General features: G+C 40.3%; 3 protein-coding genes across 4 annotated transcripts in view; all 3 read left to right on the top strand.

Moving 5' to 3' along the window:
• LOC135428074 (sphingomyelin phosphodiesterase) overlaps positions 1-12,908 on the top strand; it is a 116,308-nt gene extending 103,400 nt beyond the window's left edge. Inside the window, exons 1-8 of one of the 2 annotated variants that reach the window (XM_064681875.1) lie at positions 3,482-3,908; positions 9,777-9,946; positions 10,005-11,307; positions 11,379-11,587; positions 11,773-11,852; positions 11,995-12,209; positions 12,279-12,464; positions 12,680-12,908. In XM_064681875.1, the coding sequence (XP_064537945.1) occupies positions 9,856-9,946; positions 10,005-11,307; positions 11,379-11,587; positions 11,773-11,852; positions 11,995-12,209; positions 12,279-12,464; positions 12,680-12,764 (2,169 nt within the window). In that variant the 5' untranslated portion in view covers positions 3,482-3,908; positions 9,777-9,855 and the 3' untranslated portion in view covers positions 12,765-12,908. Of the gene's footprint in view, positions 1-3,481; positions 3,909-9,776; positions 9,947-10,004; positions 11,308-11,378; positions 11,588-11,772; positions 11,853-11,994; positions 12,210-12,278; positions 12,465-12,679 lie in introns of those variants that run through there. The other variant, XM_064681876.1, reaches the window with a different exon arrangement.
• On the top strand, positions 277-2,680 carry LOC135428076 (5-hydroxytryptamine receptor 1E). Its single transcript, XM_064681879.1, has 3 exons — positions 277-486; positions 540-842; positions 1,575-2,680. The coding sequence occupies exons 1-3, from the start codon at positions 292-294 to the stop codon at positions 2,466-2,468; spliced, it is 1,392 nt and encodes a 463-aa protein (XP_064537949.1). The 5' UTR covers positions 277-291; the 3' UTR covers positions 2,469-2,680.
• Positions 12,909-23,120: 10,212 nt separating the features above from the next.
• On the top strand, positions 23,121-24,051 carry LOC135428129 (uncharacterized). The gene is made up of 2 exons (XM_064681942.1): positions 23,121-23,341; positions 23,406-24,051. The coding sequence occupies exons 1-2, from the start codon at positions 23,159-23,161 to the stop codon at positions 23,910-23,912; spliced, it is 690 nt and encodes a 229-aa protein (XP_064538012.1). The 5' UTR covers positions 23,121-23,158; the 3' UTR covers positions 23,913-24,051.
• Positions 24,052-27,198: the final 3,147 nt, after the last annotated feature.

Here is a 27,198-nt window from a genome sequence, read left to right as displayed (position 1 = left end):
CGATATCTGGCGATAATCGTTAGCTACACGTTACACGTACATTTTTCAACGTACACCGGTAGCAGCTGACGGGCGGCAGGTGGCAGGTGGCACAAACGAATATTCAATTTTACTTCAGTCACAGCAAAGTCGCTCAGCTCGTCGCACGAGCAATTCGAAATATTGTTGCATACTTTTGGGTCGCGCGTTTAAATGGCATCGCGATCGCTGATCATCGACACAGACGATTTATATCCGATTGTGATCGCAAGTGATCTCTGCCAAATACATGACACACCACGTTACATATTCATGGCGCTGGTCACGGTGCTCTTCCTGTGCACCTTTCTGGGCAACGTGAGCGCCCTGTATGTGAACACCAGACGCAAGCTGCGGCCTTTTTTTCGTGCCTGCCTCATCTCGCTGGCCTGCAGCGATCTGATCTACTGCGTCAACTTTACCACCTCCAACATTGCCATGATCAATGCCGAATATCTGGAGTATTGGGTGGGCTACATGCTTATTGTGTTGAGCTTAATCTTAACTGTGGGCTCTTTCAGATTCTCGGCCCGTTCATGTGCAATACGGTGCCGTTTGTCAACACAACAACTGTGCTGTGCAGCAGTTTTATGCTGGTGGCCATTGCCCTGGATCGCTATATGGCCATACGGCGTGCTGCGATTGGCATTTGGAATCCAGGCTTAGTATTCTGCGCCGTCTGCATCGCCGGCATTTGGCTAGCCAGCATGGCTGCCGCGGTGCCTCTCTTTTTCATATATACCCCGATCCAGGTCTATATACAGAGCACGGATGAGCTGCTGATCAGCGAACTGGACCAGGTTACCATGTGCGTGGGCAGAAGGGTGAGTTGCAACTGCTTAACAGCAACGAATAGGGCTAGTATGCAGCTCGAGCACAAATATGTAAGTCTTATGGAATTGCCTTAGTCGTTTTCAAAAACTTACGCTAATTGCAATGATGTGGGATACTTATAAGACTCGCCGTTTTTAATGCTCTTCTAATTTGAGGTGCTAGAAGTTGTTAGATCAAACGATATTTTATACTGCGAGCTGTAAGCTAAAAAGTCAGTTACACGGAATTGTTCGAGCCTATTAATAATAATAATAATAGTTTAAGCATCGTTCAGCTGTCTGAAACATAAGCAAAATATGCATATAGAATAAAAAATAACGAAGGGAAAACCACATTCGGCATTTACATTCTCGAACGAATACTTTCCACCTAGCAAAGTGAATTTTACGCAAAGCGTGGAGCACGTGTGTACAAACTATTTTAAAGTGACTTTAAATCCAATCGGTTAAAAAACTGAATAACATAAAAACCTGTATGGCTGCATTTTAGAAATTTTCCAAGAGATTACCAGTCAGACAGTCAATCAATATATATGTATATAGCAAGAAGAGCTTTGTATAACGGACGAGCACTCGAAATAGCTAATTAATTTCAGGAATTCCATAAGCCCATTCACACATTTTAGTTATCTTGAGCTGCGTACTAGACCCTACATGCTGTTGACATGTGTTTACTATCTTATCGGGCAAACAATTTGCATTTCTGTTCATGTGTTTGCACAGACCCAAATTGGAATCTATAATAGTGTATCGCTCAGCCTCGTCTTTGTGCCCTGCATTGTGGCGTTCGTCTTTCTCAATGCGACCATAGCGCGGCAGCTGTGGCAGCGACGTCACCAGCAGCGCAACCTGCAGCAGCAGCAGAAAGAGCAGCAGAGGGAGCAGGAGCAGCAGCAGGAGCAGCCGCGTTTTGTGCATCTGCTGAGCAAGCCGGAGACCACCTATGCCATGATGACCGCCTTCAGTGTGGCTGCCTCCTTTGACATGAGCACTGCGCAGTTGGCGGGGCTGACGCCGCCGCCGCCGACGACGCCGCTGCCGGAGAAGGTGAGTCCCGCGGCAGCGGCACGTGTGGCACGCCATCGTCGCATGGTGCGCGTGGTGCTGCTGATGATGGGCGCGTTTATATGCCTGCGTCTGCCCGCCTGGACGTTTCTGCTGATGCGAGTGTATGGCTCCTTCTCCTCGCCTGTGTCCTGGATGTTCTACTTTAGCTTTGGCCTGCTCAACCTGACCAGCTGTGCACTGAATCCACTGTTCTACACCTTTCTACCGCAGACCATGCGAGTGCTGTCCAAGCTCAAGCGTGCGCTTAGCCGGCTATTCTGCTGCCGGCGGGCATCCAAGTTGGAGTCGGATGCGACCATGCCCCAGGAAACTGCAGAGCGGGGCAGGCGCTGTCTCTGCTGTGGCCTGCAGGTCACCTGGCGCTGCCATCTGAAGTCCCCACCGGCGGCAGCCGGAAGCGTCGCAACCCAGACTGTGGCAGTTATCGAAGCGCCCTCCGCTGCCAGCAGCCTGCCGCCGGTTGGTGACTGTAAGGACGACTGGAAGGACCTCGCCATCTATAACGAGAACTCGCTGCAGACAACTGCTTCAATGAAATCCTCCCGCTGAGAGAGCGTCATCAATCATTCATCGCCTGGTGGCAATTATGGAATTGATTAATGTGAGGCAACGACTTGTTGTTGATTGCGCTGATCAGTGTCACAGTTCACGCGTTTACTGATAGGCTTCAACGTGAATTTGTCTTTGACATCATACATATAACATATGTAGATTGTAAATAAAGCTACAGTAAAAACACAAACTATAATTTCCATACATTATATATACACATATATTATGATAATTATCATCGCGTTCTTAGAATCTGGCAATACTTTAGATTGTGTGAAATATAACCTTGAAATATATCTGGCAAATGAGTCATGGAATACATTTTATCTGCCAGCTCAGCATTCATACTATACAAATACACAATACTCTTTATCTGATATCCCTCAGAACTGCATGGATAAACTTTTATCTGTGAGAATTTACAATACAAATTGCATAAATTAACTTTCTATTTACAAACCTTTTTACATTTATAATTGCTTCATTATTAAAAAAAAAATTAAAATGTATAACATACTCAAATATGCTGTATCTGGAACGCTGAAACATTACAAAAGAAGAAGAATAATATGTTAAGAGATGGCTCAGATTATATTTCTAGAATTGCGCATTATAATTTTGCAATACGAAATTAGAGCATTTTGTTATTATTGTAATGCATTGCTAAGAACTTGTTTATTATCCGCCAATAACAATATAATTAATTAAATGTCATGCATATACACATGTATTTAACATTTAAACAATTTCCGTTCTTGAACAATAGCTCTGGACTTGTTTCAAGATAAGCATCACTCTAATTAATGTCAAAAATTGCTGAAGCGAGCAGAAGCTGCAGAACGATTTATCACGCTCCTATTCTGAATTTAATTCAATGAGCGTAACGAAAGCTTATGTGCACACCTTACTCTCTCACTCTCTGTCTTTTACACTCACTGTGAACAGCTGTTTGGCACTCGCAAGCTTGACTCAAAAGCTTCGTCAGTTTTGTTGCTGTTGCTCAGTTGTTGACGGCGTTTCGTGCTGAGCAGTTGGCTTGAAGTTTTGGCTGGTGAAGACGGCGCGACGTAAAGACCGTATACCGATAAAAGGCAGCCAATCGGGTGAAATCTACGACAACAACAACAACGGGTCGTGTCTTCTTTAATCAATGTTCGCCGTTCGGCATTTCAGCGCATGCCAAAAGTGTACGAAAATTAGTGAGAAAATTGTTAAATAAATAATACCAAGTCAAGCAAAGCGAAATGTAAATAAATGAGGCCAAGCGATAAAAGAGAGTCGCGAATTATGGCACACACCCGCTTATAAATAGGCAAGCGGCCACAAAGGAAACGAAAAGTACCAAAACAAAATCAAAGCAACAAGAACAAAGCGCAGCAAAAGAACGAGAGTTCACAGTGTTGAAATTTAAACAAAATAAAATTCAATTTGTGACAGGTAAAAGCAACAATTAAATTAAACTAAACTGAACCATTTCTGTAAGCATAAGCCTTAACCCAGTCAAAACACAAACCAGTTGCGTTTGTTACACATTTCGTCAGTGTTGGAAGAAAAAAAACATGATCAAAAAAATAAAAAAACATGTTCGCGCATTTCACTTGACCAATACCCGTTGTCGCAGCCGCACGCATGCGCAACTGTCGGACCGTAGCTTGGCAGCTTTGGCTTGCAAAATCTGAATTACGGTATGCCGACGCCGACGTCGACGTTGACGACGATGTCAAAGCTGTCAATGCAGCTGTTTCACTTTTCTTCTTTAGCTGTCAAACAACCGTATTGTTTGGGCCTGGCATTCTAAAGCTTCCTCGCGCCCTCTCACTCGCACCCGCTGTCTGCACTGCGCACTCTTTCAGGCAATTGCCGTTTGTCATGCAGCGCGCGCCATACGCAAGACTTCTTTGGGCCTGGTTACGCAGCGCTTTCATTTGTTTTAGCCGCCTTTGGCATTTCGGCCAGTCTTTTTTTCTTTCTGGTCTTCTGTTTTCCGTTTCTGTTTCTGTTTCTATATCAATCGTGAGTTACATACAACTCATTCGGTAGCCGCATACTTAATTAGCTAATGCTAACTAAAATCAAATATACATGTATTTTTGGCTTAAATATAGGCCGCCAGCCAGGGCCAAGTTGAAGTTTCACACATTATATATATGCTGAAAAAATAATAGAATACAGATCTGACAAAGCATGCAAATATATGGTCACACTGTAGACTGTGCTTTGTACGTGATTGCAATTTGTTTAATTTGAAATCATGTGCGGTATGTCGATTATTGTGATTCCGCATAAGTAATTCTCTTAAATAGAAACTTTAATCTTTAATCAGTTAACCTCATTATGCGATACATTTACATGTCGTTGTTTATTACTAATGCGTTAGCTTGAAGAAATTTAATACTTTTTTATAAGCTTCCTGGATTCAAAGGTGCTCAGGTTAGAAATATAATAAAAAATAATACTTAAGAAATAAATTAATTGAAAGCATTTTAAATAAACGTAAAATAAACCTTTTAAAACTTCTAAAAATAATAAATAAATAAATAAAATAATAGAATTGTAAAAATGATATATTAAAAATAATTTATTTATATGCATTTAAAATTTGTTTCTATACTAAAAACGCGAGATTTATCTTTTATTTTAACAATTTTTGTCAGTGTTTGCATGGCTCAAATCTTTAAAAACTGTACAAGATTTGTACTTTAATTGATTAATATATAATTATTATAATCAGTTTTTAAAAATTGATTATTCTCTTAATAATTTATAAATGTTTTGCTGTTGGCTCAATTTAGTTTTCTCTTCATAGAGCCAAGAAAAAAATTAATAGGCGGGACAAAAAATTATATATCTAATCGTTGTCAGTTTCATCCAATATTATTTTCTTATTAAATTTTGTTCAAATTGATTTAATGCGAAAACTTTAACATCTTCGCCTATAATTTTCAACTTTAAGCTTTTCAATAATATTTTGACAGCAAGTTTTGTATGACAGTAGATACCTTTCTTTATAAATGGGAAACTTTATTATGTGTTATGCATTCCCACACCGTGAAAATCACTTTCATTTTCTCCGGCTCTTAATAATTATAAAACATGAAAATTTTCTGACAAGCAGCGTGACGACTGCACCGTTATTTAATAGTAACAACAACAACAAAAACAACAACAATAACAAATGACAGCTGCATAATCGTTGGACAAGTCAGCGACTGGAACTGGGCTGTGTTTGGTATTTAGCACATTTCTCCAAAATATATTTAATAAAATTTAAAAAAAAATATAATTTCTAAAGAAAGTGAAAGTTTTTTTATGTATATTTTTTGGGCGCGCAAACTGTTCGATTGCGTTGCGGCCTTTGTTGTTGTTGTTATTGTTGCTGCTGTTGCTGTGGGCCAAATGGTTTTTTGAATAATTGCCTGGCCCCAGGGCGCGTGCATTGAATAAACAATGAAAAGGTTAAAAGGGAGCGAGCGTGCGAGAACGAGGGAGAGAGAGAGAGAGAGAGGGGGGGGGGGGGGAGGGCACGCTAGCTGCACATATGTCAAATATGTTTTTGGTCTCGAAGCTTTATTTGGCTTGACCTCAAAAACCCAACACTCAGCTTAACGCCCTAACCTTGCCCAAAAACTTCACATCAAACTAGTTTGGTTTTGATTTTTGATGAGGGGGCGGGGGTTATGGTGGTGAGAGGGGCGGAGCGTTTTTCCCAGCGCCCATTGAACTCGACTTTGTGTTTGCGTTTGTTTTGCCGCAGACACTTTCGATTTTCGCACAAAATGAAATCACAAATCTGAAAAGCATGAAAACACAATTTACAATAAAAGTCGCCGCAGTTTTATTTTTTCTTTCTTTTTTTATTTTTGCGGACCCTACTATTTATTTCTTATTACACGCCATCCCATTGACGATTTCTCTCCGCGTCTTGGAGTCTTCGCGTAGGGGCCAATGTACCAGCAGCCCATGCGCCGCACCTCTCTCCCTCGCTTGGCCCACACACCGTACTCCCGGACAGCTCCCCCCACTACCCTGCTACCCTTGGAGGGAGGAGGTCTCTAGCGACGTCTGGTCTTCTGTTTGGCCGGCATGCCAATTGCCAATTACCATGCGAGTGCGCAAATGCGCTGCGCGGCATTGAGACGCGCCGACAAGTCGACACCCGTCGCTGGCACCCCGTGACCCCTCTGTGAAGCCCCTGCCCCCAACCGGGCATTGCCAGCAGCGAGTCGGTGACTACATTGAAATTATGCATAATGGGCTCGCACAATAAACATACAAATGGTCTTAAGGTTATACGACAGATTCCACAAAAAAATTTAAAAAAAGAAGCAAACAAATCAATTTCTATAGCGACTATTCGTATTTTTTTTTCTACCGGGAGCGTCATGTGATACTCACACGAGATATTATCAAAGTCAGTCTGTGTCTTGGAAAAAACCAGAAAATTAATTTTATGATATTTTATATATCATAATAAACGTATTTGTCTGCTTTAAATCAAGTTTAATCAAATAAATAGAAACAAGTATGCCAAGCGAAAACATTTTTAATTTATATACATTAAATTAATCCCAATTTAGAAAAGGAATTTATATGCGTCATCAGGTCCATGAAATTCCGGAAACTATGTACAAACAGATATATTCTTCAGTTTATCATACAAAGTGAACAAACTTACTATAAAATAAAAGATTCTTGAACTGCATATCCTATTCTGGAAGCTACATGTCAATTTTGGTGACTCGCCGTTAGAAACGGGGCAAGTTATAGATTACCTGAAACAAAATCATACTGCATGGACACTAAGAGGATATTCGTTCAAAATTTGCATTCTCTAGGTTCTTTATAGGTTCTGAGATCGACGCGTCCATGCATAAGAACATACGGACGGACATGGCTAGATCAACTCGGCATTGATGCTGATTCCTTCTGCCTGTAACATACATTTGCACAAAAATATTATATCCCTTTTATCCATTTTCAATAGGTATAAATGGTATAAAAAAAAAACTAAATAATTTTTTGTAAAGTAAAGATCAAAACTGAATGCAATGAATGAATGAAATGGTATAAAAAAAAACTAAATTATTTGTTGTAAAGTAAAGATCAAAACTGAATGCAAATCCACAACTTACTTAAATATTCTACAACTTTGAAAACTAGCCTCTAAATGTTTAGAACTCTCACATTATTAAATATCCCATTTATTTAAAAGTACGTAACTACATGTATTCATATCGCAATAACCAAAACATGGCTATCATTGGCACAAATGGTAAACCTTCAGCTATTCGAAGTCCCAGACATTGTATTTATATAGATGAAGTGAATATACATTTGTTTATTTACAATTAATTCTCGGGTTACGATTTTGTCATATTTTAAATGAAGTTGTTTTAAAGACTCAAAGCTAACTATGCACATTACATATGAAGCCTAGCTAATAAATTGAGAACTTGTTTAATTTGTGATTCCAATTTTTACAGAATAAGTTTCTACTTATACTTCTTCTCCATGATTATGTTGCGCATACGCCTGGTTAGCCCGTTTGTTAGCTAATACATTGTCAATTTCTCGCAGCTTGTTGGGGGTTGGCTTCAACATCAATATGTCAATTTTTGGACATAGTACGTGCATCCACATTTTGACAGCACTTAAAAACTCGTTAACTGTAAAATGTCAGCCATGTTTAAGCACCCACAATACAGCAGACAACAGCATTCAGCCATGTCACATGGAGTCTGTGCGAGTGTGTGTGTGTGCGGCTGTGTGTGTGTGGGTGTGTGGATGCAGTCAACTGTTAATGGCCATTAGAGGCAAACTGCAACTACAGCTGCAACTGCAACTGCAACTGCTGCACGTTTGTGTTTAACTAGCGTGATTTATGGGATATTCGTTTGTTTATCTCCGACTGTTGCTCTCATTTTTATTGTTTTTGGTGTTTATTTTGGCTCGTTTGAGTCAACAAATGCCCAGCTTTAACTTATCCGTCTAATTTACAGCTGGCCAAGATTGACATATTTTTTGCTGCTGCTGCTGCTGCTGTTTTTGCCTTCATCAGCTTCATTGGGCAAGAGGCATTTGATATTTGAACAGCTTCTTCTAATTGCCCGCAGCTTCTTCTCGTTATTCCTCATGGGTCTCAGTTTGTTGATCTCTGGATGCTTTTACAATTTTATTTTTCAGCTCGCCGCAAGTAAATATTTGTCAAACGTCTTTAGCCCTTATCAGCAAAATGATTTATACTTATTGCCTTTGTTATTGAAACGTGCATGATAAGCGCGCTTTTAAAATCTGGCAGCTAGAAATGGAAATAATGGAAAAAAAATAATAATATTAAAAACAACCAATTAATATATTGAAACTCGTAATTTTACATTCTTATTTGCAAAACTATTTTTAAATATTACTTTCTTTAATAATAATAATAAAATCATTTATCATTTAATAATAGTAATAATAATAATAACAATAATTAAAATTATAATAATAATAACTAAAATAATAATAATAATAAAAATAATTAAAATAATAATATATAAAAATAATAATACAAAAAAAAAAAAAAGTTTAAAATATTTTAACGAAACTCATAACTTTCAACATTCAATTGTTATTGGACGGTTCTTGGGTGGGTTTAAAGTAAAACTACTATAAAAGCAGGAAATCTATATATAGTTTTACTTTAAACATAACACTTCCAGCTTCGGGCAGGTTTGATAAAAACCAGCTTGCTTCCTTGGGTTTTCTCGACTTCATTGAAAGTTTCTCTTATCTTGCAATAACTTCTTATTTGTTCGCTTTAGCCTTTTTATATGGCTTATAACTCTTGTATAACTCATTTATACCCCTTGCATATACCTCTTACCCTTAACATATAAATTGCCAAGTGAGGCTTCCATAAACTGGTTTTCACTTCAGTAAATTCAAGTTTCGAGTATTTCCATAATATTTGCCAATTTTCGATTGCCCACATAAAAAAAATGTTTACATGCTCGCATGTCCATAAAAATGCAACAACAAATTGAAAACAATTTGCGCTTAATTTATGCTGTGCCCAAAATATGTCTTGCCAGAATCGAAGAATATGAAGAATGTGAATTGTCACGACGTTGGCATCCATAATATTGATGACTGCTCAATAAACAAAGGCACACACACATGCACACACTCATGCATATATATATATATATGTGTTTATTTATAATATATCCCATGCTTGACAACATTTATAAACAAGTTGAACATAATAATGACTGTTCATATTTCCTTTTGATTTGGTTTTTGTGTAACGCACGCATAATGTAGGTCAAGTGGCTACCTGGCCGAGACGAGACGCAGTGGTGGTGCTGGTGGTGCTGGCGGTGCTGGTGGCAGCGCCACAATTATGACACAGGCCATGCCACAACGGAGATCGAGCCGGCAAATCTGCTGGCTCATTGCGGCACTTACCGTGGCTGGGCTTACAGCTAGCGATGGTAAGCAATGGAGCCAGTGCAGCCGAGTAGAAAGTTCTAACTTTGTCCCGCCTTTTAGCTCTGCCCTTTCTGTACACAAACGCGCGGGCGCCCATCAACTGGACGCAGCCGGAGCTGGACGATTGGCAGGTCGAGGTGCAGCCGCGCAGCATATTGCCGCACGTGGAGCTGAAGCGTCATGCGAATCGGACCAATAGCCAGCCCGCCGATAGCGATGCGGAGTTCCTGGAACGTTTGCGCGTTCTGCGCCAGAATCGCACCTCGCCGCGCATGCTGTGGTACGATGCAGCCGCCGGCGATGGCCTCACCTATCCGCCTTTCGTGGACAAGGCTCTGAAACTGTTCAATCTGAAGCAGGTGGCCTTCGAGATTGAGAACAGCGTCCTGTCCAAGGTGTCCTGCACGGCGTGCAAGGCGGGCGCCGGCCTGCTGCAGCACTACATCAAGTCCGGCAAGACGGATGCGGAGCTCATGAAAATGATTGCCCAGTACTGCACCAATCTGAGCATACAGAGCCCGCGAGTCTGCGAGGGCGTCGCCCAGCTCTTTGGCAGCGAGGTCATCTATGTGCTGCAGCGCGTCAATCTGGGACCCGATGAGCTGTGCAGCTTCATCATTGGCGACGGCTGCGGCGATGTCTATAATCCCTATCACGAGTGGGAGGTCGTCTTTCCGCCGGTGCCCAAGCCGCCGCGACTGTCGGAGCTGCCGATGCCGCTGGAGGCGGCGCCGTTCTTCAAGGTGCTCCACATCTCCGACACCCACTACGATCCTCACTATGTTGAGGGCGCCAATGCGGACTGCAATGAGCCGCTCTGCTGTCGCCTGAGCAGCGGTCGCCCCGCCAATCCGAATGCGGCGGCGGGCAAGTGGGGGGATTACCGCAAATGCGACACGCCCAAGCGGACCGTGGACAATATGCTGGAGCACATTGCCGAGACCCACAAGGATATTGACTATATACTCTGGACGGGTGATCTGCCGCCGCACGATGTCTGGAATCAGACGAAACAGGAGAATCTGGAGATCATCAAGGAGACAGTCAAACAAATGACCGAGAAATTCCCCGGCGTGCCCATCTTCCCGGCACTGGGCAATCACGAGAGCGCGCCGGTCAACAGTTTCCCGCCACCCTATGTCAACCAGGTGGACATATCCATCAATTGGCTCTACGACGAGCTCGACGTCCAGTGGCGTCGCTGGCTGCCGCAGAGCGTCTCCCACACGGTGCGTCGTGGCGCCTTCTACTCGGTGCTGGTCCGTCCCGGCTTTCGCATCATTTCGCTCAACATGAACTACTGCAACAACAAGAACTGGTGGCTGTTGCTCAACTCCACAGATCCCGCCACGGAGCTGCAATGGTCAGTCAGCTAACAGGGATGTCCAGTCCAAAAAAATCCACTAACATCTACCCCGTATCTTTCGCTTTAAGGTTCATCTATGAGCTGCAGAGCGCCGAGTTTTCCAATGAGAAGGTCCATGTCATTGGCCACATACCGCCGGGTCATTCGGATTGTCTGAAGGTCTGGTCACGCAATTTCTACAAGATCATTTCGCGCTATGAGAGCACCATTACCGCTCAGTTCTATGGACACACGCACTTTGATGAGTTCGAAATGTTCTACGATCCACATGATTTGAGTATGTTTTTCAGTTTTCATCACTTCTTATATAATATTTAAGACACATTTTTCTTAATAATTTCATTTGCATTTTGAAAGATTTTTGTCTTGTCACAATTCTTTCTAATATTTTTGTCCTCATTTCATGTTTTTACTAAATTAATAAATAAAATAAACAAATAATAAATTTTATTTAAATTCCAGCGCATTCAAATAGCATTGCCTATATCGGACCCTCCGTATCGCCCTATTACGATCTGAATCCAGGCTATCGCATTTACTATGTAAGTTAAAGGGAAACCCCACTAAATGACGACAATTCTATCTTCCTTTTAAATTCTGCATGAAATATTCAAAATTAATTTTCAAAAAAAGAAACATAAGCAATACTTGGTCAGTTATTAATCAAATGCCATTTATTTTTAGGTGGACGGTGATCACGATACAACGACGCGTCTGGTCATTGACCATGAATCCTGGATAATGAATCTGAAGGAGGCAAATCTTTATGGATACCCGATCTGGTACAAGCTATATACAGCCAGAGCTGCATACAATATGAAGGCGCTGCGGCCCAGCGATTGGGACAAGCTGCTCAACGAGCTGACCGACAATCAGGAGCTGTTCGAGATGTACTACAAGTAAGCCAACAGTCTGGAAGAGACCCGTAATTATTCCTCAGTATTATATATATGTATATGTTTTATTAGGAATTACTGGAAGAACTCGCCGGCGCGACCCACTTGCGATGCGGAGTGCAAGAAGCGCATGTTGTGCGATTGCAAGAGCGGACGCTCACACGATCGTCGCCATTTCTGTGCAGATGTGGAGTCGAAGATCGATGAGGGCTCCTCGAAGTCATGGAAGTCTTGGTTCTATCGCGGACTCACCAATTCGTATGTATCATAGATGTTTCTGTTTGTTTTGCTTTGTTTGGTGCTGGTTTGCGAACATTTTGTGCTCATTTGTGTCCAATTGTTCCATTGTAATTGTTGTTGCTTTTGTAGTTTTGCACACACACACACACACACACACACTGTCTCGTATAATTGCCACAAATAATTTCACATACTTTACTCTCTCTGGTTTGGGCACACATTCATATAAACAGCGGGGAAGAGAACAACGTGGAGCCGGAGAGCACAAATCCCAATGGCTGGGAAGGGTTGGATGTGGTGTTTGGTACATACGGTTGAGGTCAAAGCGACAAATTGTAAATATTATCAACGAATATTACAAATATTTATGTTTAAGCACTGACTAAACGGGTTGCTGGTGATATTCTGTAAACCTTTAATTAAGCAAATTTGACAATAAACTTTACAAGATTTTAACCTTAATCCGCACACATGCTTCCGGTTTGTTTGTGCCTATGTTCGTCTGTCACAGCTATAGCCTGATTTCGTCCATCACCTACCTGCCCAAGTATCTGCTGAGCTATGGCTGAGCTGCCTTTCGGCCATGTCAACGAGTCAACTGCAAGTCAAAGTGCATCGAATCAGTGCAAATTTCAAGGCCTACGTAATAAGTTTACTATGTGATAATTAGTGCTTAGACTAAATTAGATACATATTACGTTTACTCCATGCACGTCACAATGCACCTGCCCCTGTCCCTGCCTCTGTCATGGCCGTGCAGCCAGCAGCTGCCACCCGGACAGAGCCGCATCCGCACAGCTACCTTTTCTCACATCTAAACTGAGTCAATGAACAATAGTCATTAAATTAGTCGAATCATCGTCATCGTCGTCGTTGTCGCCGTTGAGAGGGCGACAGCGGCCAGCCCAGTGGGCTGGTAGCGTCTCGCGCCTGTTGTATGCAAAACAATATAACCCGTTGAACAAATTACTTAATAGTCTTTTAGACTTAATTAATATAAGTTTCTAATACGTAAATAAAGTGCAATTATTTTAATGAGATTATACAAATATTTCATCAGTTTTCTTTTATGTATTTCAATTACTTTAAATAACAATAATTTTTTTAATAACTTTGCATTTCTTTGTTTCGTAATGGATTTCCAAGCCCAAAGTTTCTTTCAAAGAGAAAGCAGTGCTGTAAAATGACAGTTTTATTGGCGCTCAACAGCTCTGTTAAGTAACAGTTGGAACAACATAGCCTTAACAGTAACAGCTGTTGTTTAATAAGCATTCGTCTGTTAAGTTAACACTAGTCATTTGAATGTAACGGCTTGACTTAACAGAAGTTGGCCGCAGCGAATAAGTTGCGCGCCGAAAGTCACAAGGCGAATTCGGAGGTGACTTCACATTTAAAAACTATGGTGAATATTTTATTTGAGCGGTTAATCAAAACAAAGCATATCGAAGAATACTTAATAAGATAATTATATTTAATGAACATAGATAAAAACAAGAACCCTTATAATTAAGCTAAGCTCGTAATTGCTGAGTTTGCTGGCAATATCTTGATAAACAGAATATGTAGTCATACATAATTTCTTTTTCAATCGATTTTTCAATATATTTTGCTTATATTTAGGGATCACAGTGAAATTAATATATGACAGACTTAATAGAATATCTTGATAAACAACTAGTTTGTTTATTAGAGAACTTAATTTTCGACCGATTATTCCTATGGAAGCTGTATGATATAGTAGTCCGATCCGGCCAGATTTAACATCAGCAAAAAAATACGCATCTATGGCAAGATTTATCAACATTTTTTACTAGTTTCCTTTAGGTTTCCTATATACTAGAAACGAGGCTGAGCATGAAGATTCTGTAAGGGTATTTAATCGTCAACAATCCACAGATAATGCTTCTGTATTATTTTTTATTTCAAAGTAGAGTAGTATTTGTAAACTGTGCCGATTTCTGATAACCAGCATGGCCACTTGGCTGTGCATTCAAGCGGCCAAGACAAGGTTAAGTCCTAAGACAGAGAGACAACTGCGGCTGTGTGTATGAGTGTCTGTGTGTTTGTGTGGGGGGAGAACACATGCATTATCTGTCTTATTAGGTACATTTACAATGCACACTTTCAGCTTACAGTTAATTTGCGATGGCAAACAGAACGGCGGCCAGGAGAAAGCCAATGGGCCAACACTATTAGACCACAATGCAAATCCTTTGTGATTGCTTCAGCTAACCAGACGCCCAGGCCCGCACCCACACACGCAGCTAGCTGAGCAAAAGGACCGTCAGGAATCAGGTTTCAAGTTGTTGTTGTTTTTATTGTTGTTGTTTTTATTGTTGTTGTTTTTATTGTTGTTGTTGTTGTGTCAACCCGCTGCTTGAGTTGCGTGCGTGTTTTCCCGCATTGTAGATAAGACACGCAACGCAGCGCAGTCGACGCTGGCGTCGGCGTCACCGTCGACGTCATCACCTTGTGCCTGCCAATGCATGGGTGGGCGTAATGCATATGTGTGTGTGTGGGAGTGTGTGTGGGAGTGTGTGCTTGGCCTGTGCCCCGCCAGCTTGTCATTATCCCTTTGCCACGCATACACAGACACACACACACACACAGACGCTGAGCAAGCAAAACAATTCCGTTTACATTTCCCACATTTCTCACACCCTAGCACACACACACACATACATACATACAAACAGTTTCATGTGTGTGTGTGGCGTGCGCCGCTTTTTGCTTTGCATACTTTTTGGGGCGCCGCTGCTGGGAACCGCACACATGTGCGACAAACAAACAAACAAACAACAACAATGAAATGCGTGCAAATTTTTAGAAAAATATACAAACACACATCAGCTCAGAGCCGGGCATTATCTCTCTCTCATGCAGCAGGCGGCTGGGACAGGACGATGCCGCTTAAATGGCGCTTAACATATTTGGTTTTTTCCCCGTTTTTGTTGTTGTCAACATTGTTTGTCCTGTTTGGTTGATTGTTGTTGCTGCTGCCACGATGAAAAATAAATTTGCGATTCGACAAAGCACTAGAACTCACACACACACACACACAGACACACCGACACACTCACATGTTAACCCATTACTAGCAATAGTTTAAGGGATTTTAAATTTTCTAAAACGAACTTTAACCAATTAAAGTTATGGTTGGTTCGGCTTAAAGTTTACAGAAATCATATGAAATCAGGTACTGGTTCGTGCCTTGGCTTGTGACATGTTTTACAGTTTCCAAAAATGTTTCAATTTGTGATATTTACAAATTCTTATTTAGGTTAATTAGTTAGCTCTTTATTTTAATATATAAAATAAAATGTTTTTAAATAATCAGCTTCGGTTCAAGTTGATTCAGTTCAGACGTCATTCGGTTATTGAGATCCTGCAAAGATTTTTTAGGCTTTCCGCACGCCAGTCCCTGTGAGTATTATGACAGCTGTGCTGCGCGCGGGATATCGGTTGTTAATATTAATATTTTCATAAGCTACGCGTCTAGTTAATTTATGGATTTAAATATTCACAGTGGAGTACAGGGTATGCACAGTGTATATACCTATAGCAAACAAATTTAAACAATTATAAATTTTGAGTTTAAGTCTTAAGCTTCAAATTAAAAGCGTTTATCAGGACAGATGGGCAGGCATTCGAAGAGCAGCACCGTACTAAAATACTTTATTTATCTTGGTTAACAGAGTATAACAGAATAACAAATATTTAATTGAATAAGTGAAGTGTTAAGAATAATTCAAACAAAACTTTTATTATAGAAACCAGTTAATTGAAACTTGCACATGCCACTTAAAAGTTTTTTGCTGTTATGCAACACTGCATTTCGTACAATTGACAATTCTCAGCACTTCTCGGAAAATTAGATAAGCATGACAGTTCTCAACACTGGCTCGATGGCTCAACTTCGCAAATAAAGAAGCTCTTGCCGTTACGCAACACTGTATTTGGCTGCTGCCATGAAAATTGTGTGATTTTAGGACAGGGTCATTGCGTTTGCCCTTCATACAAATTAATTATATTTTTAATGGCTTTCTTTATATTTACTTAATTTAATTAATTTGTTTTAGCTTATTCTCTTGCTGTCAATGGGTTAATGTGCATGTGGAATCGAGTTTTGGGATCTAATTTGAATGCCGTAACACGTTTTTAAATAAATGAACGCATTAATTATTTTAGCACACATAAATCGCTAAGCTGTCGATGTCGATTTCAATGTTTTTCCACTCATGAAACGCCCTGTTGCCACCCCCAACACACACCCACACACACACACTCATCCACACATTTTTATTAGCTACGCATAATTGCTGCGGCAATAAAGTTGCTGCTGTTGTAGCTGTTGCTGCTGCTGCTGTTGCTCCCAGCTCGGACATGGCACATTGTGCCGCGCGTGACCCGACAACATAACGACATTTAAGTGGCCACCACAGCTGCGGGCAGTGCGAGAGCGGGCTGTGTGTGGGTGTGGGCATGGTGGGCGTGGCTTAACCATGTTTGGCAACATGTTACAAAAAATTGATGCGACGGTTGTTGTTGCTGTCGTTGTTGCTGCAGCTGCACACACACTATTTATGGCTGGCAAAAAACCTTGTCAAATATTTGCCAAAATTTATTGACGGCCCGTTGTACACGCAGCGTATGCTCAACGCCTTAAAGCCCCGCTTCCGCCTAGAGCCAATGCTGCTGCCAGTAGCAGTAGCCACAGCAACAGCAGCAGCAGCAGAAGCAAGAATCAATCCTCTCATCCCGCTGGGCGACAGCACGGCGCTGCGTTTGATAGCTGAGTGAGCAGCAGCAACTGTCATTGTTGTTACCCGTGTAAAACGCAAAAGAAAATTATATTTAATTACTCAAGCAAAAGCATGACAACTGCGAATGTCGACAGTCAGACGGGCGCGCGGAGGCGTACGGGGCGGATGCGGGGGCGGCCTGGGGTGCGGACTGTCAGCTTGTCAGCAGCAGGCGCCAATGCCGAGCGGCTGGTCAGTTCTTTATTTTCTGTCGTTGTTTTTCCTTTTTTGTTAAATTTATATTTAAATTGTGGATATAAATATGCTCGAATCTGAGCTGGCACTGAGAAGCGAGAAGCGAGCAGCAGTGCAAGCAGTCGCTGCAGTTGGCAGCGCTGTCAGCAGCTAAACAAAAGCCACACACAAAAATATGGCAACACGAGAGCAGGAGTCTACTGCTATCTGGGGTGTGTGTAAGTGTGAGAGTGGGTGGGGTGTGTGTAGAAGTGGGTGTGTGCGTTGCTTTTTATTTTCGGAAAAACACCCAAAGTCTTCAGTTGTGGTTGTTGGGGTAAGGTCAGTCCAAACTGTTTGGCTGAGTCAAGTGTTAACCAGCTTTCAAAGTGGAGATAAGATAAGTTTGCGAGCCTTCGCGAGTGTTATCTGAAGCATACAACAATTATTAACATTAACAACATATATAAACTTTTATTAACAAGTTGTTAATGATGATATTTTATATCGATTTTCGATTAATCAGCCTTATACTATATATATATAAAGTTTGTAGCTCGACATATTAACAATACTCTTGTAGACATATTATTTTAGCTATTCACGTTTTATAAATTTATTAAATTTAGAACAGTTGCTTTATATCGAAAAATAACTAAATTAAGATTTGAGTATACTTAAGTTATATTGAAAAAAAAAATAGGAATAGAACAAAAACTGAATTTTCAAAAGTTTCTTTACAATGCATTTCATAAGTTGATAAGTTATTGACAACGTATTTAATATTTGTTGAGATAAGAAAATATGTGTTCATCAAATTAATAAACAAATTTCTTACAATAACTAAATAATTGGCTGATCTTACCTGTAAGAATTATAGAATATAGTTGCCATTAAATCTTATGTTCTTAAACTCCATAAAGTCCATTAGTCAAATCAAATATTTTAAATATGTAATATAACAGATAGCTATCGCGAATTGCAAGTTTGACTCCGGCAGAGGGAACATTGTTTTTTTAATGTAATTTAAATAATTGTACAGAAATCGAATGCTTAGCGTGAGCTGAATTTGGTGTTGATAGTAGACGGTTCAGGGTATCCCCTAGTCGGGCACTCTCGACTGGGGCACACTTAATTGATATCATTTGGATATCTTTAAAAATTAGCATCAGTTTAACAGACCTTTCACATTTCGAGACAAAACTATTAAAATGGCTGTGTGTTCAAATAATTCATACGAATAAATTCTCTGTTGATATATTTATTGTAAAGTTAGTTTTTGAATTATAATTAACACCTAGGGTTAGCAGTTATTTATCTATTTAAAAAAATTTTTTTTAGCTAGATTTTCAAAGCGGTTGCTCGAACACGGATCCTTTACAAGGAACTGACTTGGGTGGCTATTTTTGCTTCCCAGAGATATGCCACAATACTGCCCAGTCTTGGCATACCATATTTGATATATATGATATGGTATGAACTTTGAGGAATTAAATGTACCGACTCTTGGCAGCTTGTCAGATGACTTGCGACAGCGGGATTTATGTTGGTTCACTTTATTGTATAATTCTAAACACGCACACACAAAGCTCACACACGTATTTGCCCAACTGCACAATTCATCAATAAAGTCGCCTCGGAATACAATGCTAATCTCAGGCTTTGAGTTAACGTTCGTGTCCCTGTCCAGTTGCACATATCCATTCGAGATGTCTCAATTGTTCACATGTTGTCCTCTTGCCCGAGCCCACCTTTAGAGATACCGCAAGGCACAAACGAGAGCTAGGTGGAAGTGAAAGAAGAAGCAGCCGTAGCTGACTCCTAGTTTATGTAGAGCAGAAAAAAATCTCAGCTGCAAATGACTTGTATGCCATTGAGATAAACCCAAATTTATTTATTTTTGCCATAAACTCGCAAAAGGACTTTTGGCTTGCCATTGTTTGCTAGTCGCATGTGTGTACGTGTGTAGGTGTGTGTGTGTGTGTTGTTGGCATTTTGTATTTGTATTTGTATTTGAGCTTTCAACAGCGACAACAACAGCAACAGCAACAATGGACGTTGCCAACTAACTACAATTCCGTAGGCAATTAATTTAGCTGAAAAAGCCAAAAATACAAAACACACTCACACATGCACACATGCACACACACACACACACGTGGCAAAAATATAAAATGGCGCAGGAGCGGCGCAGTTGCTGACGTCGTCGTCAGAAAAAACCAGCAACAGCAGCAGAAGCAGCGAAAAATAAAAGAAAACTTGAATGGAAATTCAATTGAGTGACATGAAAATGGAATTTTTCATATTTTGCTGCTGCTGCTGCTGATGTTGAGGCTGTTGTTGCTGCTGCACAGCAACTGCTGCTGCTGCTGCTGCTGCGGCAGAGGCAGAGGCAGAGGCAAAGAGAAGCGAAACGTTTTGGCTGCCAGGCACATCACAAACACAATTTGCTGTTGTTGCTGCTGCTGCTGCTGCTGTTAGCCGCAATAATAGTAAAAACAACAACAATAAGCTAGCAGCAGCAACAACAACAACAACAGCAGCAATTCGCTCAGACTCTCTTTCTCTTACACTTCCTCTCCCTTTCTCTCTCTCTCTCGCTCGCTCTGTGCTTTCCCCCCAAAAAAACGTTTGCGTCTGACATTTTCATAATTAGGTATTCAAAATCTTTAATAACGGTTACTCTTGCTGCCGCTGTTGCTGCCAGTTGCCATTGCTGCTGTCGCTGCTGCTGCTGATGCTGCTGCTGTAGTTGTTGTTGTAGCTCAAGCTGTTGCTCAACCCACACTCACACATACACACACTCACTCACACACGCATCCACATCTTACTTAAACGTTTTTTGTTGTCCTTGCATTTAGTTTTGTTTCTTGTTGTTGCCACAAGTTTTTTGTGTCTGTGGGGCACAACTCGCAGCAGCATCGAAATGTTGCCTGATGCTTTTTGGCCAACTGGGTTCTGGTTAACCGAACGTCTGTCTATCGCAACTGGCAGCTGATTGGGCAAGGCGCAGTCAGCCGAATGTGAATCGCCTTTGTATATTGCAGCTAGTTGACAGCTTCGATTTTGTAGCCACACTGAAACACTGTCAAAATGTTCTAAGCACGATTAGGCCATTCAGATAAGCCATTCTGGCTTATCTTTGCCAAAACTAAAATATACTTTGTTTTGTTATTATTGAGATCTCGTAAGTAAAAAATGTCTACCTGTTTGTTAGATCAGTTAACTCCTCCAGGACTATGTGGAGAAACTATTCTTTCGCAGATAACCGAGAAGGGAATAGTGAAAGAGGGAAATAGAAAGGGCTATGGCTAAAACCGAGTACTAGTAGATTGTTCCTACCTGGTCTTTAATCTTAAATAGTAGATTATTTATCACTGATAGGCAAAATCTTCAGATATCAAGAACTATTCTTAAGTTTTATCTGTAAGCTTGTATTTTAGTTAATTTGTAGGATTACGTCTTATAAACAAAATCACATTATAGTTCATTCGACACCAGCTCGGAAAAGTTTTCACTTTGAAAATATTCTCCAGGCAAGTTGCACCTTTTGGGAATTTTAACGCGCACAATTTCTATCAACCTTTGTACCTAATCAAAATGTTTATCATTTCGTTAAATCATTCATTTCAATTGCTTCTTGAACTACAATCGAAGGTAAATCCCAGATTTTATTTACACATTTAATCTTATCTACGATTAAACTTTTCTGCGAATTTTATAGCTGAACTAAATTAAAATTTAAATAAAAACCAAGAGCAAGTAGTGTATCTGAGAAAAGCGGCGCTCATTAGGCGAATAAATATGAATGCTGTCCGTTTGTAAGATCCAAGCGAAAGGAGCTGAGAAAAATTCTGCCTGGTTTTGGCCTTGTCAAATACTTTGCTTTGTCCGCACTTCAGTTGCCGTCAGCGGCAGCAGCAGCAGCAGCATCCGAAGAAGCGGCCACATTCATGACAGCCATCTCAACGTTTCCCTTTTAACATCAAGGAGCACAAAACAAACAGCGTGTCCGAGCCTGGACGGCTCCTGGCTCGAGCTGGTTAAAGGATACGACAACTTCAGCGCCTGTCACTGACGGTGACAATTTTTGCGCGTCTTCTTGGACAGGCCAACCGCTGTGCTATGCTGCACAGGACATTGGCTACTTGTAATACTGAGTCCTGTCATTGCAATTGTTATTTAAATAAAATTGTTTAGCCTGAAATCATTTTAGGCATTGTAAGAGAAGAGGGCGGTTGCGAGTTCCAATCCCAAGCTTGACTTAAATCTGTGCTGCGATTATTGGATACAATAATATATATTCCAATACACAATACATATATAATGTTAAAAGAGCTTGTAGTTTCCACTGATTCGAAGTATTTCATTCTTCGTTTCTTTATCAATTTTAAGATTTAATCATTTTTTAATCGCTAATTAAATAATGTCATATGACTTTATTCGTTATTATTATTTGATCAGCGCAAGTCAGTTATTGTTAGTTATGGAAGATTATCGCTAAAGATACGCATTAAATATGCAGATAATAACAGTTCTTATCACACGACCTGAGCATATTTGTATGCGAGCCTGCCGTTAATCTTTTGTACTTGAACGTGTGTACATGCCATTAGTCATGGGGCCCAATCTTGGACTTTTCCACTTGACTGCCACTTGAATTCCGAGCAGTAACCGCAAGCGTTATTAATTCAGAAGTGTGTTATTTAGGATCGGTCTTCACAGATAAAAACCGGGAAATACATTTCAATCATGAACCGATTTGAAATTTTTTATTGTTAATGAATTTCCCACTTTCATATCGATAAAACCTACTGATGACATAATACCAGACTTTCCGACTGCCTTGACAAGCAGCGATTTGCCGAAACTTAGCTCCATTTCGAAAAATCTAATTAGACAATATATCAGACATTAACCCACAATCGATAACAGGCGTTTCGGGAAAAATATTAGATAAGCGCTTATTGATTTATAATCTGATTGCTTATATCGGAACCAAACAGTAAAATTTTGCCGCTTTCACTACCCAGTTAAAATATCATAAGAGAATAATTATATAGAATTATCTTTATGGTATTGTTTATATTATAATACTGAGAAAAAACTTCCTCGACACTTAATCCTATATTTTTCCCTATTTTAAAATTTTAAGGATTATTTTTAATTAAAAAAATAAAAGTTCTGCTCGAGTACAAAATTTACTCAAGTCAAGAAAACAATACATTAGCAAAATATACAAAGAATTAAAAAACAAACAAAAAATATAACTCGAAGCAAAATAAATAACATTTACTTAAAAAATATAAATTTTTTACAAAATTTGAATGTATTAAAAAAATATTAACATATATAAAGATAAAGTAATATAATAATAAAAAATATTATTCACGACAAAATAAAATATATTTTCCTAAATATTATCAATAAACTAATAAAAATATTTAAGTTAACGAATTAAAATAATACATTTTAATTTCAAGATATATATTGTTAAGAAACGAAACGAAAATTAATTGATATAATTATATTAGCAATATTTAAAAACTATAAATGTATAAAAGAGTTTGCTGATTTCTTTAAGTGTATATATGTATGTATATGGCATACGGAAGAGCAAAAAAATACCAATAAATTGGCAAAATGATAAGCGATTGTAAGGTAAATTAGTTTGGTATTTAAGTCGCTTGTATTACTCACACTGATCAGTTGCTTAACGGATTCGGAGTAGTGCTCATGCTTGGTATGGATCGTCAAATTGTTATAGTGCTGCTGTTGCTGGGTTGCGCCATGCACAGCGTTTGGTCGCAGACAACGGAGATCCCGGAGACAACGGAGACAACGGATGCAACGGAGACGACGGAGAGTCCCAACTTTTCGTGCTTCACCTATGAAGGAACCGAAGTCGATCTGGAAGGTGTAAGTTGAGCCCACAGGCCCGTTTTCGACGGCAGTACCCATTTAATACCCTTCCCATGCACAGCTCTCGGGCTATTGGTTTGAGGTGGCGCGTGCCCCGGATGTGGATGACATGCAGTGCGTGAATTACGAGCTGCCAGCCAGTCCCAACGAGAACAATATGCTGGAGCTACAAGTGGAGTACGTGGACACCACCAATGGCCAATGGGAGTCGGCCTCGGAGTCTGGCTCATTGGCCTGGGACGACAATGCCAAGAATGGCATCTTCACCTGGTCCAGTGGGGAAGTGCCGGTCACCTACAAGCTGGTCAGCACGGATAAGACCACTTACGCCTTTCTCTGCGGCTACATGGGCATCGCACCCGTGCCGATCTTCAAGGTGTGGACACGCCATCGAAATCTGAGCGTCGATGAAATGCTAATCATCCAGCAAAAGTTCGTCGATATTGGACAAGTCGAACAGCTCGCCTGGGTGGAGCAATCGCTGGAGAAGTGCAACAATTCCGCCATGCGCACGGCCGGAGGTGCACTTGTCGCCTTCGCATTGGTGCTTATTCTTAGAAATATTTAAGATGTTAGTGAAGAAGATTGTGTAAATTTTTCATAGTACAATTAACCTACATAATAGGATAAACCGCAAGATTGAAGTTCGACTAATTTAAAATAAGGAAATTAAAATGAACGGAAGGATTTTGAATTCAATATTAATTTAAATGGATGCTTGATTTTTTTTTTAAAATTATTTATGCAATTTCTATGCATCCTTCTATATCAATTTTGCTAGTACTTAGCGGCTTTATTCTTCATATAGTTTTTGTCCATGAATATATATATATTTATATATGTACATATGTAAATATATAATTAATTGTATTCACAAATAATTTAACAAAATTTCCAGTTGCTGGCTTTGATTCATTTTTGATAATCGGGGTGAATTTAAACGATCTTCCTATTAAATTTATATTAATTTATTGTCGATATATAATTTGTGCTGATCCCAGATTGATTCTCCATATCAGATCTTACCGATCTACTTCTTTGTCATGTTGAATTAAATTGAAAAACTTTTTAAAAAACAGGATTTTCGTTCAGATCACATGTCTATAATTATTAGTAAGATGTCTGCAAAGGTACTTTAAGGAATTATGATTAAACAAGTCAATAAGAATTCATTTCTGGGTACACTATATGTCTAGGTATAAATTATGGTGGATAGAGTAATCTAATCGTAATCTTATGAATGAATAAAGTTTCTATCAGTTTTTATTTTAATTAGAGATAGAGATGGAGAAAGAGAGCTTTGAATATGCTTAATGGGAATAATAGAGCTATTTTTAATAGCTAAGAAATTCTTTTTCTCAAACACTCAAATAAAAATATATAGGAATAGCGAGAAATTCTACATTGTTGGTGTATCAAAAACATGAGAAACTAGATAAAGCAGACTTTATACAACTAAATGTTCTACCTTTCCCAACTATACCTACTATATATGTTATATACTACCCACTATATATGAACTTTATACTATACCTATTGATCCTCAAGGTTAACTTCCTTACCTGCACCATTCTAAGGCTCATCGATCCAACTTTGCCTGTTATAAATTGTATATGTGAGTTTTATGTACATTTATAAATGTTGTCAACAAATGTCAAATTCCATTTTTGGTTAATTCAATTCCGCCTGACGCAATACGCCATGACGATGACGCTGACCAACTATTTTTGGGATGCCACAGGTGGAAGCCGCCAACATGACTACCCCGTTGCTTGCCTGTCTGTGTGTGTCTATTTGTGTGTGTGTGTGTGTGAGCTTGTGGCCATAAACAAATTGACGCCCAAACTCTGACGCTGCGCCCCGCTCATCATCGTTGGCGTCGTTTGCACGGCTGAGGGGGCAGAGGAAGTGTTATCTGCTCGCACTCAGTTGCCAGTTGCCAGTTGCCGCTTCCCACTGCGCCAGCTTATTATCAAAAGTCAGTCAATGCCGCGTCATACACACACACACACACACAGACATACTCTGGGCAAACAGCTTCATTTTGACCTGCTGCCCTAAAAGGGGGTGCACACGAGTGGGTGGCGATTTGTTGGCTGGTCTTATGGCTGGGGTGTCTTTTGGTGGGTGGCACGAGCTCGAGTTCGGTTTGCTGAATCGGCGCTGAGTAAACAATTTCTTTATCGTCACGATACACGCCGCAGTCAGATAAATGCGTGCTGCCTGTTTGGCAGTGTGGCAGTGTGGCAGGGGCAGGGGCAGGGGCAGGGGAGTGGCAGCAACTGTCATACATTGTTATTTAAAATACAAAAAAATTAATAATTCAATTATGCATCAACATTTGCAACACTGGCCATGTGGCCTGTCTCCCTCACACGCTCTCGACTGCTCGACTGCTCGATTCTCGGCCTGGCCACAGCTGTGCGTATGTTTGTGTGGCAGCCAAATTGCCGTGATTTCATTCAATTTGTCGCAGCGGCAGCAGCAGCGGCAGCGGCAGCAACAAATGTTGCCACTTGCTGCCCAAATTGTTTTCATTTGGGAGATTGAAAGCAACCACCCACGCAGCTTGTGCAAAATGCGCATACAAAAAAAATACAAAAAAAAAAGAATAGAAAGAAAGAAAAGTATTATGCTGTGTCCAACACCCACTGTGGCACACCTCCTGCCCGTCCACCCATTGGGAACGTCAGCTGGCGCTCTGTGTGCCAATGCACAATTGTTGTTTGTATGAGAAAATCTCGCCTAATGGCGTTTTACATTATTTGCCGCCTGATGCCGGCGTCGCTGCCACAGCCAACTGCTGCCAAGTGCCAATGCCAGAGCTGGAGACGGAGACGGAGTCCCAGTCAGAGCTGGCAGACATAGACGTGGACGCAGACGGAAACCGAGAGCCATATACCCATAGCCGTAGTTGTAACAGCAGTTGCCAGGCTGTTGCCTAGATTTCTGCCTCTTTCACTCGTTGCGCCAAAGTTTGTGGTTAGGGTGCTTCGGTTTTCGCTTGTGGCAAGTTCTGTGCAACTGTGGCCGATTGGGTGGTGGGTGATGGGTGGTGGGTGGTGAATGGTGGATTGTTGGGGTTATGGACAGCATTCTGGCCAAGCAGCCGTAAGATGAATGGCCACTTATTGCCCAAGCTGGTTGTGCTCGAGTCCTGATGGTCAATTCTGATAGCCATTGTTGTGATATTGAAATGTTACGGCAACTGCAGGCAAATTTAGATTGATCGATAGATAACTAGGTAGTTCCAGCAGCTGAGACTTGAGTTGGTATAGCGCAACAGGTATTAACCTAAAGTGATTAGGAACTAAAACCAATTGGTTCCGAGCAGAGAGTAGAGCATTACGAGGAAATTAATCCTAATTTAAGTACACTTTATAATGGAGGGTGGCATAAATAATATCATGAGTTTATTTATCTTGCCTTTATTTATACTTAGATTCCTTTACTTCCTAATTATTCCCCACTTTTTCTGCATGCTTCCAGCATAATATTTAAGAATCCATAATTTAGAAGACTAGGAATCCTTTTTATAATGGAGTCGGTGGCGGATGAGTTTCTTATGTCATTTAGACAGTTGCGCAATGGGGATCTGGCCTAGGTGAAGGCTTTTATAATCTAATTGTTTATAACTTATCCCTTACTTAGACTATTTACAATACCTTCAACCTGCAACCTATATTTTTTTTATATGATAAAACCTGATTTAACCGTTTTCTTGGGCTGAAAATATATACATTCTTTATATAATTTAGGGTACATATGTATATCAAAACATTAATACATTTACATATATTAATTTATGTATATGTAAGACAAATTAAAACAAAAGTTTTCTGGGCTTCTCGACA

This window comes from Drosophila montana, unplaced genomic scaffold (genome assembly GCF_035044405.1).
Source record: "Drosophila montana isolate Dmon_TW-CO22-7 unplaced genomic scaffold, ASM3504440v1 contig_2438_1, whole genome shotgun sequence".
Taxonomy (NCBI): Eukaryota; Metazoa; Arthropoda; class Insecta; order Diptera; family Drosophilidae; genus Drosophila; species Drosophila montana.
The sequence above is the reverse complement of the archived record's forward strand: the minus strand, read 5'-3'. Positions and strand labels throughout refer to the sequence as shown.